Source organism: Lipotes vexillifer, unplaced genomic scaffold (assembly GCF_000442215.2).
Source record: "Lipotes vexillifer unplaced genomic scaffold, Lipotes_vexillifer_v1.1 scaffold217, whole genome shotgun sequence".
NCBI classification, from domain to species: domain Eukaryota; kingdom Metazoa; phylum Chordata; class Mammalia; order Artiodactyla; family Lipotidae; genus Lipotes; species Lipotes vexillifer.
The window spans coordinates 6,685,832-6,701,451 of record NW_006788200.1 but is presented as its reverse complement, the minus strand read 5'-3'; the positions used below and the strand labels follow the sequence as shown (position 1 = coordinate 6,701,451).

Sequence of the window (15,620 nt, the reverse complement as noted above, 5' to 3'; positions counted from 1 at the left end):
TTTCCCTACCCAATAAATTACCCCAAAATTTGGTTGCTTAAAATAAATATTTATTATCTCCCCAAATTTTCTGTGGGTCAGGAATTCAGGGTTGGTTGGGGCTGCCATCACCTGAAACTTGACTGTAGCTGGGGGATGTGCTTCCAAGGCAGCTTACTTACATGCTTGGCAAATTGGTACAAGAGACATCAGTTCCTCTCCACAAGACCTCCTGAGTGTCCTTGTAACATAGCAGCCAGCTTCCCCAGAGTGAATAACCCATGAGAAAGAGATAAGAGGATACAACACTCTTTTTATGACTTTGCTTCGAAAGTAAATAGTATAACTTCCACATCACATTCTATTCTTTATAGAACCAAGAGTCTCTAAGTACAACACACATTCAAGAGAATCAAAGTTAGACGCCACTTTTTAAATGGAGAGGTGTCAAAGAATCTGCAGATATATTAACATCACTTCAGGGTTTCAAATGATGCGTAAACAGCTTCAACAACATAACCAACAAGGTCTGGTTGACTAAAAAGGATCTGTGCTTAACCATTTTCATACCACATATTTTCTACTTATGATAGGAGAGAGGCTGCATCACCATTTGTTAACAATCACCAAAGAAAAAAGTAAGCCAACAGAAAAAAGGCAAGGCACTTCAGCTTTTCACATCTGATACAGTAACGATGATGACAGGCAGTTATATATTTGCTTTAGTTTTAATTTTGTTTTGTTTTGTCTTCCTGCAAGGAGAAGGAAAATTATGGTGACGAAATCATGAATAGATCAAAAATAATTGCAAAGCTGGACTGGGACGAACAAGTATTTATGATTCAGAGCCACATAAAAGATTTTCTCAGATATAAACAAAAATACAAAGAAACAAATTTAGATATGCATTAATAATGGGGGGGTGCTTGGGCAGAGTGTATTATACCATGATTGCTACAGATTTGTATCAGAGTAACTTCTGAAACAAGGAACATATACAGTGGGAAAAAAAGTTACTTGCAATAATTAAGCTTTATTTTGAAAATAAATGTCTTAAGTCACTAGACAATGAACACTTGACCAAATTCACCTGTTAAGATTGTGAGTTTCATTAGAGGAGGCAAGAAGGCCTAGGAAACAAAACTTTCTGAGGTCAATGAAGTAATAGCCGTCCTGATTTCCTCAATAGGAAGCTCAAATATTGTCCTGAATTGGAAAATTAAACCACTTTAAAATAAATTCATTAAAAACCCACTCTACCAAGTTGATAGTGTCCTGACAAAATTCAAGTCCACCCAGAACCTGTGAATGTGGCCTTATTTAGATATAGGGTCTTTGCAGATATAATCAAATTAAGATGAGGTCATACTGGGTGGACCCTAAATCAGTGACTAATGTCCTTATAACAGGTAACTTTGCAACACAGAGATACATGGAGAATAAATACCATGTGACAAAAAGGGCCAGATATTGGAGTGATGTGTCTATAAGCCAAGGAATGCCAAGGACTGCCAGCAACAACCAGAAGCCAGGAAAGAACATGGAACAGATTCTTCATCTGAGGCCCCAAGAAAGAATCAACCCTGCTGACGCCTTGATTTCAGATATCAGGCCTCCAGAACTTCAAAAAACAAATTTCTGTTGTTCTAAGCTACCAAGTTTGTAGTAATTTATTATAGCAGCCAGAGAAAACTAACACATCCACCTAGCTAGTATTATGGAACTTAAGTAATCTCATCATTTGCAGTATTAAAATATTTATTCACAAAATCAGAACAATGGGAGACAGCATCTCCATTTAATGCACTGCTCTTTTTGGGTACTGTCACAGGGATGAATTTGACTTAAGATTCCAATGGACTTTGTAGATTGCTGTCAGCCATCAGAGAGCCACTGAGGTTCTCCCAAAAGCCAGTAAAGCACATGCACAGAGCAGGAGGTCAGTTCACCTTAGATGATATCCAACAGCCGTAAAAAAACCTATGTCTTTGTTGAAGTCCTCCTGCTGGACCAGAAGTTTAACACAAAACTGCAGGTTTCAAGAAGTTAATCGTCCAGATTTAAAGTCCTCTTATCTAGATAACCAACAAGGACCTACTGTATAGTACAGGGAACTCTGTTTAATATTCTGTAATAACCTAAATGGGAAAAGAATTTGAAAAAGAATAGATACATGTGTATGTATAACTGAATCACTTTACTGTACACCTGAAACTAATACAACATTGTTAATCAACTATATTCCAATATAAAATTTTAAAAAATTTTTAATAAAATAAAGTCCTCTTATATTGTGATTACATCATAGCGATGACAGTTTTTCTAATAGTAACTACTGATAAGCTGTGGGTTACAATTTCACTTTTTACTACTTCTGAGTTTCCAAAAAAAATGTTTCCCTTAAGCTCACATTTAAATTATTTTAAACTCAAGCCAGTGCAAATATGCATGGCTGATTTTACATACCAGTCTGACAGAACGAAGCAGTTTCTAGTGTATTTTCAGAATGGCTGGACATTTTTCCATTTTATCACCCTTACATCTTCAGAACAAACTAAGAGATATTACATAGGATAAAATATAAACTTCTGCCCCATTTATTTCCTATCAAACTGTGCTATAACATTTCTAAGACTCAACTATTATTTGGAACACCCAAGGGAACTGGATTCAGAGTCTCCAAAAAAGACGTTCCTTTGTTAATCTCTCCTGATTAAAGCTTAAGCCAGTACAACTTAATACATCTCCACTAAGTGAATATTCATAGTTACCTGAGCAACTGGCAAGCATATAAGAATGAAAATACTGACCACAGAAAGTCACCTTTAAGGATTATTTTTCTAGAAAGGCCTGCCTCTCTCTATATAAAAAGCTATATTGACCTACCTTGTTTTCGAACATCTTCTACAGCAGCCACAAGCTCCTCTTTGAGAAACTGACTCTCCTTTGCAATTTTATCCCCCTTCTCCAAGAAATTCTCAGTTGCCTGTTCAACAGATGCAGCCAAAACATGGGCCTTCTTAGAACGACCTCTCTTCTTATTAGAGGGCCCCTTGCTATTGGTGTTTACCAGGGTTGTAACCTAAAAGTTTCATTTTTGAAAATTAAATTGTAGTCAATTAAAATTTTTAAAAAAACAGAAAGACTAACATCTTTAAAGGTAGCAAGAATAAATTATTCATAATAAAATGAAACATCACACTTATGAGATTCCACTAAGCATTAACAAATAACATACAACTCTCTCCATATTTAAGATATTCAGGAATGATACTCTATTTAGTTTCCAAAATAATTTAGCTATCTCAATGTGTAAGCTAAGAAATATAATGAATATTTTAATTCCTCAAACATGATCATTAGGTTTTTAAACTTCATTTTACAAATTAAAAACTGGTAACAAACAAGTTATGTCTCTACTGCATGTCATCAAGAAGGTTAGAAAGAGGTTAACAATGAATTTATTAGATCTGCCTGGAGGTCACATTTTTCAACCTGTGCAAAATGTTTTAAGATAACTTGCTTCTGAAATCTTTTCAGTGTATTCACACAAATCTCAATTAATTAGGAAAGGCCCTTAATAAAGAAAGGAACAATTGCCCAAAGCAGCCTACTGTGACGATGTTTTAAGTCCCAGACATTAACCATCATTAACACATATAATAATGATGACCTGTATAGGCTGAAGATGACTAAACATTTATTAGTGTAAAGCGGTCCACAGAAGACCTGAGAGCTGCAGTAGATGGGCTCCAAGAAAGTAAATATTCTCAAGTATGACCACCCACTCCTACTTACTTACTTACTTACTTATAATACTAGTTTATATTTATGAGCTAGAATGGAGTTTTTAGATAGCACATGCCATTACATCTCATTTTCATGCTCGCACAGTATCTGTCTGTCTCTCTCACATACACACACACACACACACACACAGGAGTAAAATGTGCCAAAACACTAAAAGTGCATAGCTAGTTGCTAACAGTTAATGAAATGTCATCACACTGTGATATCTGTACTTGTAACAAAACATACCAAACCTACACCCTCAAGTTAAATGACCTGTTAATCAATCCTAGACAACAAAAGGTGTGTTAAGCAGGGTGAAGCAGCTTAACAGTCAAGGCTCCGCATCCTATCTTTTTTTGAAATACTTTTAAGTATTAGTTGCACTACATACTCTAGCCCCTATTACTGCCAATAAGACTGAAAAAATGGCAGCAAATGTGTTTCTAAAGGGCTAAATGAATTCGCACATCAATATTTAACTATTAGCGGAGCCAAACTGTCTCATACTATCAGCCTAAACTCAACCACTCAAATTAAGGCTTTGAACTAAATAACCTTGCCCTGTGTTTATTACCTGGGCCTATTGCTATGGAATCATGTTACAACAACTACGTATTTGTTTGCAGATTCTTACCTGGGTAACAAGAGGCTCCAACAGCCTTTCAACTGCCAGAGTCCTGATCTCTAGACTTTTGGGGTCCCATTTGAAGTTTATGTTGCCTGCGTGGACAGCAGTCATTTCTGACAGAGAAAGAGACAAAGTCAGGCAAGTATCAAACACAAACATGAAACATATAACAAATCTTCTCCTACATAAGGACTTTTATACCAGGAAAGCTACAATCACAAGATGAAAAAAATTCTTACCAGCCTGCACATGAGGGCCCATAATTCTTACAACCTCTTATACTTAAGATTTCTAGTTTACAAACATTAGGGCTACTGTAAGAGGGCATTCCCAAACACACAGAGCTCTTCCCTTTTGGCTTCTCTGGCACCAAGACACTTCTACCTCGAGTTTTTCCACACTGACTTAGAATTAGGATGAAAAGCTAAAGTGAAAGAAGACTAATACAGAAGATTCTGGTTTTTCTTATTCCAAAATATTTATAGTACTCTATTATCTAAAAGGTAAATCTCACTTCACTGTTTGATGGATTCTTAGAGAATATCTTCTCTTACTGTATTAAAACATAATGCTTAAGCCTACTGCCCTGTGCACCTACAGCTATTATCACTTGTAGCCAGAAGAAATTTCAAGTCACACTTAGTCAAATATCACTGTAGCAGTGTCAAGGTAAACCTCCATTACACAGAGGCTTTAAGACTAAGGGAAGGGGCTTCCCTGGTGGCACAGTGGTTGAGAGTCCGCCTGCCGATGGAGGGGACGTGGGTTCGTGCCCCGGTCTGGGAGGATCCCACATGCCACAGAGTGGCTGGGTCCGTGAGCCATGGCCGCTGAGCCTGTGCGTCCGGAGCCTGTGCTCTACAGTGGGAGAGGCCACAACAGTGAGGGGCCTACATACTGCAAAAAAAAAAAAAAAAGACTAAGGGAAAAGACTTCAGCCAAAATACCAAGCAGTTGGTGTTTGCTTCTAAAAGTAGTGCCTCAAAGATTAAAGAAAAACCAGAAAACCAGGTGAGACATGTAGCTGAAGTAAACACTAAAACTTTCCAGACAACAAACTGTTCACAGAAATATAAAACCTTAAAAGGGTGCATTTTTGTGAACAAGAAATTCTACCTCTCAATTTTTATTCTAAAGGAAAAATTAAGGTACATGTAAAAACTTGGATACAATGATGTTCACATCAGGACTGTATACAATCATTAAAAACTGGAAACTACCTAAATTTCAAACAGATCACTGAATAAATCACACAACCAACCACACAAGGGGATACTGTGCTACTCTTAAAAAACTATACTGACAAAATTTAGAAAAAACAAAAATTAGTGTTCTCACTGCCCAGGTCTTTATTTCTATTAAATACTATTTCCTTAAAAAAAAAAAAAAAAAAGGCTTATTACAGGTCTGATATATCCTATTGTGCAGAAAGCAAGGAAAGACACAAAGACTAACAAGATCATATCAAAAAGATACTAGAACCAAGGGCTCCATTGGCTAAATTCACAAGTTGAGTATCAAGAAGAATAACTGATAACTGTAACTGCCTATTAGATAGCTATCCTATGACCACAGGGATCCTCAAAAGAAAGGGGGTGGGAAGAGAATTTCTGTACCATAAATATAGAATAGAATTAGAAAATGACCATTTTGTAAACCCCAGTGTGATAACTGATTCAAACACGGATTATCAATGAATGTTAACACCATTAGGTGATAGGCTATTGGGGAATAGGGTATTTGTAAGGTGCCGAAGTACCACCTGAACAGGCTACTTACTAATTACAAAGGGGAGAGGATACACCTTTACAATGTTGGGATCTAATAATCATCCCCTTAAATAACTAAACTTAGTATTGCTAATAATGCAACTCTGATAGTATATGCCTAACCCAATGAAATATGAAGTGCCCTACGTTTCCTAAAAAGTACTCTTAATGAAAAAAGTTTTAAATGTTTTTCAAGAGCCTCTGTATTACTATAAACTGAGCAAAATTACCTGTGCAACAGCAAAATTAAAATTAAATGTTTAACCTGAGTCTAATGAAGCCTCTGCACAGGGATTCTAAGTCTTTTTCAATGTACGGATCCCTTTAGCAGTCTAGTGAAGTCTATAGACTAATGTTGTCCAATAGAAATATAATACAAGCCACCTATGTAATTTAAATTTTTCTAGTAGCCGTGTTAAAAAAGTAAAAAGAAACTGATGAAATTAATTTCAATAATATATTTTATTTAAAACAGTATATCTAAAATATTATCATTTCGATATGTAATCAGTTTTTTTTAATTAGAGATGTTTACATGAGTACTAAGTATTGGAAATATGGGATGTGTTTTACACTTAAGGCACATTTAAATTCAAACAAGCCACACTTCAAGGGCTCAATAGCCACATGTGGCTAGTGGCTTCAGTACTGCACAGGGTAGCTATAGACCCTTTCTCAGAACTTTTTTGAAATGCGTGAAATATAATTCAAAGGATTACCGCCAAGGGGGCTTCCCTGGTGGCACAGTGGTTGAGAGTCCGCCTGCCGATGCAGGGGACATGGGTTTGTGCCCCGGTCCGGAAGGCCCACGAGCCATGGCCGCTGAGCCTGCGCGTCTGGAGCCTGTGCTCCGCAACAGGAGAGGCCACAACAGTGAGAGGCCCGCGTACCGCAAAAAAAAAAAAAAAAAAAAAAAAAAAAAGGATTACCAAAGAAACACATATATTGAAATTTAGTTATAAAAATACTTTACAAATGTGCGATGCAGTAATATATATGCTCTTTATTAACATATTAAATAAGATGTCAAGGGACTTCGCTGGCGGTGCAGTGGTTAAGAATCTGCCTGCCAATGCAGGGGACACAGGTTCGAGCCCTGGTCCAGGAAGATCCCACATGCCATGGAGCAACTAAGCCCGTGTGCCACAACTACTGAGCCCGCACTCTAGAACCTTTGAGCCACAACTACTGAGCCTGTGTGCCACAACTACTGAAGCCTGCGTGCCTAGAACCAGTGCTCCGCAACAAGAGAAGCCACCACAATGAGAAGCCCGTGCACTGCAACAAAGAGTAGCCCCCGCTTGCCGCAACTAGAGAAAGCCCGCGCACAGCAAGGAAGATCCAACGCAGCCAAAAGAATAATTTTTTTTTTAAATGTCAAGGGGCTTCCCTGGTGGCGCAGTGGTTGAGGATCTGCCTGCCAATGCAGGGGACACAGGTTCGAGCCCTGGCCTGGGAAGATCCCACATGCCGCGGAGCAACTAGGCCCGTGAGCCACAACTACTGAGCCTGCGCATCTGGAGCCTGTGCTCCACAACAAGAGAGGCCGCGACAGTGAGAGGCCCGCACACTGAGAGTGGTCCCCACTCGCCACAACTAGAGAAAGCCCTTGCACAGAAATGAAGACACAACACAGCCAAAAATAAATTAAAAAAAAAAAAAGTCAAGAAGTCTGATAACTACTTCAAAGTAATAATGAACACGCACTTTTTCAAGATACATTACAATTGCTGCATATATTAAAAGCACTGAGATTCCTACTAGTGGGACAAAGTTAGAGATTCAACTGAAAACTGGAGTTGGTTTTCTATTGTTAATAATAGAAGGAAATGCTAAATTCCTATTAATATTAACAACAAAGACAAGATTTTTCCAACTCAAATTCAATGCAGGTTAAGAAACCCTAACCTAGACTGTATTGCAAGTTTATATGAAGTATAGAAGTTTATAGGGGATACACAGGCATGTTAAACAACACCATGAGGTAACAGACAAATCCAGAATGTAAGGCATCCTACAAGACAACAGGACATTAACTCATCAGAAAGTCAATATTGGGGGGTGTGGTGAATATTTTAGACTAAAAGGCTCAGGAGATAGAAGAATTTAATGCAACACATGTATCTTGTTTGGATCCCAGTTTGAAACAAAAAGCTATTAAGAAGACATTTGCAGGGAAATTGGTAAATTTTTAATATTTATATTATGGAATTACTGCTCAATTTCATAGGTGTGATAATGAATTGTGGCTATATAGAAAAAGGACTATTTTTAGGAGATGCATGTTGAAATATCTAGGGGTGAAATGTCAAGATGACTGCAACTTTCAAATTCAGCGAAAGTAAAAATACATACACAGAGAGACCAAGGAATTATGAAAAAATATTCATAAATGTTAAATTAGATGGAAGACGTGTGTGGCTGGGTGTGTATATCTGAAATTTTTCATTTTAAAAATGGGGAAAATGTAGAGTTTATGAGAAAATGTTCAAAATACATACTACCGAAGACAGAAAGGGGATTTTGAAAACAATATGAAGTATAACTGCAGGGGGATATATAAACCAAAATATTAACAATGATGTTACCTCTAAGATTTGGGGATTATGAGTGGTTTTAACATTCTTTTTTATAATTGTATTTTATGATTTTATAAAATGACAGGTATTTAGAAAGTTATTTTTGTAATGAAAAAAAGTACAATCTTTATTTTACAAATTGTAAGGAGGACAATATAAACAAAAGGCAGGCTTGACCATCACTTAATCACTTTGAACTTGTTTCCTCATTTATAAAGTAAAACTATCATTTACATTTTAGAAAAAGACTATCAGGGACTTCCCTGGCGGTCCAGTGGTAAAGAATCCACCTTCCAGTGCAGGGGACACAGGTTCGACCCCTGGTCGGGGAACTAAGATCCCACATGCCATGGGGCAACTAAGCCTGCGCGCCACAACTACTGAGCTCTCGAGTCTCAACTAGAGAGCCTGAGTGCCACAAACTACAGAGCCCACACGCTCTGGAGCCCATGCACCACAGCTAGAAAGAAGCCTGCGAGCCGCAATGAAAGATCCCGCATGCCTCAACAAAGATCCAGTGTGCTGCAACTAAGACCCGATGCAGCCAAAAAAATAAAGAAAAGAAAAAAAAATAATAATAGGGGTCTTCCCTGGTGGCGCAGGGGCTAAGAATCCTCCTGGCAATGCAGGGGCCACGGGTTTGAGCCCTGGTCCGGGAAGATACCACATGCCGCGGAGCAACTAAGCCCATGCGCCACAGCTAATAAGCCTGCGTGTCACAACTACTGAAGCCTGTGCGCCTAGAGCCTGTGCTCCGCAACAAGAGAAGCCACTGCAATGAGAAGCCCGTGCACCACAACAAAGAGGAGCCCCGCTCGCCGCAACTAGAGAAAGCCCGCGTGCAGCAACGAAGGCCCAACGCAGCCAAAAATAAATAAATAAATTTATTAAAATAATAATAATAATAAAGAAAAAAAGACTTAAGATGGCTTTTGTGAACATTAAATTAAACAGACTGTGATCCACTGAATGAGTCCATGCTAACATGAACAAAAGAGAAGAAAAATTCCTCTGTAATAGGAAATTAACCAACGAATAGGGAAGGAATAACATATTTAGAAAAATCACCATTTAGGAAACATCATAATAATATTCAGGCAAGAATTATCAAAGAATGCTAAAGCAAACAGATGAAAAGTTTAATAAGAAACTGAGTACTTACACAGTCTCATAGTAACTCCCAACACAGTACTGATTACCAAGAGGGGAAATATAACTCTGCAGTACAGAAACCCGGCAAACACCACCTTAGCCAAGTGACAAAATTAACATCCCTAATAATGGGACAAATGGACATCATGTACCCCCTGGTACAATGCACTGAGAAGGATACAGCATCACCTTCTGTGGTATTTCCTACCAATATTATCTAACCTCAATCTTGTCATGAGGAAACATCAGACAAACTCAAAGTGATGGATATTCTACAGAATAACTAGCTACAGTCTTCAAAAATGTCAAGGTAGGAAAAACAAAGATAGGCTGAGAAATTCTTCCAAATTAAAAGCGCCTAAAAAAGACATGAAAACTAAATGCAGTCATTCTGGACTGAAAATTGTATTAGGAGGAAAAAAAAATTGAGACAACTGATAAAATTTGATCAGGGACTCTGAAATAGATAATAAATAGTAATGCATCAATGTTAACTTTTCAAATTCCCATCATTATATTGTAGCTATGTCCTTGTGACATGTAATGGGAATGATGTCTGCAACTTACTCTCATACGGTTTAGAAAAAACTAATGTATTAAATATATGCATATATACAGAGAAGAATGGAAAGTAGGAGGAAGAGTGGGAAGGAGAAGAAAAGAAGGGAGAGAGGAGAAAGACAAGGAACAGAGGGAAACTGAAGGGAAAAATGAGAGACAGGCTGGAGAAAGGGAGGGGTAGAAGGAGAGAAGAGAAGGGAGGAGGAGAGGGAGAGAACAGGGTGGGGAGGGGAGAGGAAAGGGAGAGAGACGTCTTGAAATGTGGCTAGTGTAGCTGAGAGTTATCTTTATTTTATTTCATTTTAATTAATGTTAAATAGCCACCAGTGACTACCTTATCAGACAGCACAGTTCTAAACCCTCTACAGAAAGCAACATCAGACATCTAAATCCTATATTTGAATAATGACCAGGACAAGGTAGAACTGCGCATGTCTGTGACCAGTACACTCCTAACAACTTTAGTATAAAAAATATGTTTGTATCCTCTCCCATAAATGCATGCTTGAGGCACAAATAGGTAGACTCCTTTAGATGTAGCTGAAAATATTACTGGAGGCATCATCTAAAAATTCTAGAATCGCTGAAGATGGAATGCCAAAAGGAATGTGGATTTGCTTAATCTGGTAACACAAAATGCCCATTTCCAGGGAATCTGTTTCATTTCAAGTGGGCAAATTTGCTCTCTACACTCATATTATGTCAAGCCTATACTTTGGTTTTTAAAGGTTATTTGCCCACTAAACATCAGCCCAAGTCAGCAAACCCTAGGAGATGGGAGTCCTTTAGATTGCTATAGGACTGACAACAGCTCAAGCAAATGTCATCAAATGTCAAAGATAAGACATTTCAGCAGTAATGATTTTTCCCCATGGATCCCACATTTCTGTATCCTAGCATTCCAGCCACTGTATCAACACAGAACAGAAAATCTTTCAAAGGCTGCAGAGGGAAGGAGTCAAAAGACAACTTAAGTGAAGTTAACTGCAAGAAGACATGTGGTCACATTTGGATTTTAATTACTAAACAAGTACAACATACAATTCACTTTCCCAAAGAAATACAGCCTTTCATTTTTTTCTTGAAATAAAAAGCCCTCTTGAAAGGAGCTCAGGGAAAAGCACTTAGCCCAAACCCTGCCTGAGGAAAGGCACCTGGCCTAAGGATTTGATTACTTTTGAAAACCAGCAAACAAGATCCAAACACCATACACATGCATTCTTACAGTTTTAGAATCCATTGCTCAGGCCCAATGAGCAAAACTGGAGAGGATGAGAGTCCTGAGCTGAGAGAGAGACAAGGTCTCAAGCCACAGGGAAGCTGCCAAGGAGAAGAAAAGCTGTTTGGAGATAACTCAGAGAGGAAGCAAGCTGCCCAAGGTGAGCCTGGGAAGACTGGACCAGGCCAGTAACGGGGAAAAAGGCTTCAGACACTTGGAGAAAAATTAGGACTGCCTTAGAGAAAGAACAAGAATCCCCTGATGATCTGTACACATGTTGATTGATAATTTTAAATTCTCAAAAAAAACAGTCTTTTTGGTCTTTTGTTTTCCCAATTACAAAATAATTTCACTTTCTTATTAACTGGAAAAAAAGGCAGAGTGTAAGCACAATAATGAACTGCAAATGACCCTGACCTCTCTGGGTCTGGGGAGACCCACTAGGGACTGGTAAATGGGAAAAGCATGTGCCCAGCTTCCCATAAGCTCCAGGCAATCTTTATCATGCACACCTCTGGTTAGCAGATCATTTGATTTTTTAAGAGATCCAAACTTGCAGATTTTTACATTAAATCTCCCAACTTTAATGTTAGAAACTTGTTCCAAAAGATTTTACCACTGTATGGGACAAACACTCATATCTGAGTACTATGTTTGCCCTGTTGGTCACCACTTTGCAATCACTAAACAAGATTCGATTTTTCCCCATGGATCCCACATTTCTGTATCCTAGCATTCCAGCCACTGTATCAACACAGAACAGAAAATCTTTCAAAGGCTGCAGAGGGAAGGAGTCAAAAGACAACTTAAGTGAAGTTAACTGCAAGAAGACATGTGGTCACATTTGGATTTTAATTACTAAACAAGTACAACATACAATTCACTTTCCCAAAGAAATACAGCCTTTCATTTTTTTCTTGAAATAAAAAGCCCTCTTGAAAGGAGCTCAGGGAAAAGCACTTAGCCCAAACCCTGCCTGAGGAAAGGCACCTGGCCTAAGGATTTGATTACTTTTGAAAACCAGCAAACAAGATCCAAACACCATACACATGCATTCTTACAGTTTTAGAATCCATTGCTCAGGCCCAATGAGCAAAACTGGAGAGGATGAGAGTCCTGAGCTGAGAGAGAGACAAGGTCTCAAGCCACAGGGAAGCTGCCAAGGAGAAGAAAAGCTGTTTGGAGATAACTCAGAGAGGAAGCAAGCTGCCCAAGGTGAGCCTGGGAAGACTGGACCAGGCCAGTAACGGGGAAAAAGGCTTCAGACACTTGGAGAAAAATTAGGACTGCCTTAGAGAAAGAACAAGAATCCCCTGATGATCTGTACACATGTTGATTGATAATTTTAAATTCTCAAAAAAAACAGTCTTTTTGGTCTTTTGTTTTCCCAATTACAAAATAATTTCACTTTCTTATTAACTGGAAAAAAAGGCAGAGTGTAAGCACAATAATGAACTGCAAATGACCCTGACCTCTCTGGGTCTGGGGAGACCCACTAGGGACTGGTAAATGGGAAAAGCATGTGCCCAGCTTCCCATAAGCTCCAGGCAATCTTTATCATGCACACCTCTGGTTAGCAGATCATTTGATTTTTTAAGAGATCCAAACTTGCAGATTTTTACATTAAATCTCCCAACTTTAATGTTAGAAACTTGTTCCAAAAGATTTTACCACTGTATGGGACAAACACTCATATCTGAGTACTATGTTTGCCCTGTTGGTCACCACTTTGCAATCACTAAACAAGATTCTCCCCTGAAGTCCTTTCTGATTCCACATCCCAGAACTCCACATCCTCTTAAGTACTGTCTCTGAGGAGGGAGGTGTTAAGGCAAAGGACTCAATCACTCACTTCCATTGAGAAACTTGAAATATACTGACACCTGAAAACTGAGAACCCATTCAGTGTATTTTCAAGTCTTTCAATAACCATGATGGAAGCAGACTGCCTGTGAGGCATCTTTAATTAAAGGCCCCTCCAACAGTGACACCAAATGTTATTAAACTATACTACAGAATCCAGTTATGCTTTTGGTGACCCCAACCCTACAAGGATTTCTAAAAGCGGAGGTAGAACATTTAAAAATCTAATGAAGGGCTTCCCTCGTGGCGCAGTGGTTAAGAATCCGCCTGCCAATGCAGGGGACACGGGTTCCAGCCCTGGTCTGGGAAGATCCCACATGCCTCAGAGCAACTAAGCCCGTGCACCACAACTACTGAGCCTGCACTCTAGAGCCCACGAGCCACAACTGCTGAAGCCCATGTGCCTGAGCCTGTGCTCCACAACAGTAGAAACCACCGCAATGAGAAGCCCGTGCACTGCAACGAAGAGTAGCCCCCACTCACCGCAACTAGAGAAAGCCCACATGCAGCAACGAAGACCCAACGCAGCCAAAAATAAATTTAATTAATTAATTTTTAAAAAAAAGAATACTGGCCTCTTCAAAGTTTAAAAAAAAATTTAAAAAATTAAAAATAAAATCTAATGAAAATACGTTCACTGGAAAGAACATGGCTCCCGGAACCAGCTTCGCCATTTATTTATTCTCTGACCTTGGACAGATGACCTCACCTTTCTGGATCCTCATTTTTCTCATCTATAAAATGAAAGGGGTTGAATTCTAAGATCCATGTCCTTCCAGCTCTGAAATTCTAGTATTCCCTTCATTTAAATGGTCTCTCAGTAGCCTCTGAAGTGTTTCATTAAACGTAATTGATTTTTCCCAGGTTTAGCCTGTGGTATTCCTACCTGTATTTTAAGTTTTAACGTGATAACTATGCTTATGTTTCTTTATATGCCTTAAGTTGCTGGCAAGGTACTTTATGCAAAGATGCTTTATGTAGAGCAGACACAGTATTAGTTGAATTAAATTTATGCAATCTGATTTTGAAATATTTACAACCCTACCAAGACAAAGTTCCTGCTTCAATCTTAGTCATAGCTTCTGCTTCTCTACAATTAATGGCATTGTTTAAAGTAACTAAACAAATAACTTTTAAACTCTTGGCAATTTCTAGTTTTCCAATTAACTTACAGAGCACTCCTTCACAAGATCTATTACAAAACCTACTAGAGCCAGCCAACCTTAATGAATTACAGCAACCTTAGGTTTTTCCAGGAGGGATCACGCTTAGTGGAACAAAATAAAAAGTTAAACTGTGGTTACTCAGTCTTCATTACCTTATAAATAGCAATCCTGGCTATAAAGCAAAAGTTCACTATAAATTCAGACAGGGGCAGAGACGGTAGGCATGTGACTAGCAATATTCATGACAGAAAGAGAAATAGAGAAGCAACAAGCAAAAAATAAAAGCATAGTTCCATCAGAACCAAGGAGGCTGATTGTTGACAAACTGTCTCATTTGTGCAAAGAGCTATATACCTTCTCCAAAAATATTAAATGTTCATTTACAACAGAATGGCCACATTATTCTTAAAATGTTGTCTGCTCCAAAGCTTTAGAATATCCGCACCTAGCTACTAAATGCCAATTTTTTTTTTAAACAGCAAGGTTAAGTTAATGCAGTTAGAATGGTTCATTTAAATGCAAATTAGGAAATTTAGAAATTAAAGTACCCACAGTACCGTTAACTGTCACAGTGCACAAGATATAGGACTGTGGATTACTCAGGGCAGTTGTAGGGATGCCAGGTTGCATCTGCATTAAACAGAGTTAACACAGCTGGTGGAATCTCAACTCTCAAATCTCCCAGTTACTGTCAAAAAAAAAGGTAATCTTTATAATCAAAACTCACTCCAGGGACTTCCCTGGTGGTACAGTGGTTAAGAATCTGCCTGCCAATGCAGGGAACATGGGTTTGAGCCCTGGTCTGGGAAGATCCCACATACTGCAGAGCAACTAAGCCCATGCGCCCCAACTACTGAGCCTGCACTCTAGAGTCCACAAGCCACAACTACTGAGCCCGCGTGCTGCAACTAC

At 38.7% G+C, this 15,620-nt stretch overlaps 1 protein-coding gene across 4 annotated transcripts in view; it reads right to left on the bottom strand.

Annotated features, from left to right (window-relative positions):
* The window catches only part of CTNNA1 (catenin alpha 1), a 179,346-nt gene that overhangs the window by 146,061 nt on the left and 17,665 nt on the right, over positions 1-15,620 (bottom strand). The window contains exons 2-3 of one of the 4 annotated variants that reach the window (XM_007461426.1): positions 4,406-4,512; positions 2,866-3,061 (exon numbers count right to left, since the gene is read on the bottom strand). In XM_007461426.1, the coding sequence (XP_007461488.1) occupies positions 2,866-3,061; positions 4,406-4,510 (301 nt within the window). In that variant the 5' untranslated portion in view covers positions 4,511-4,512. Of the gene's footprint in view, positions 1-2,865; positions 3,062-4,405; positions 4,513-15,620 lie in introns of those variants that run through there. The other 3 variants (XM_007461427.1, XM_007461429.1, XM_007461428.1) reach the window with 3 other exon arrangements.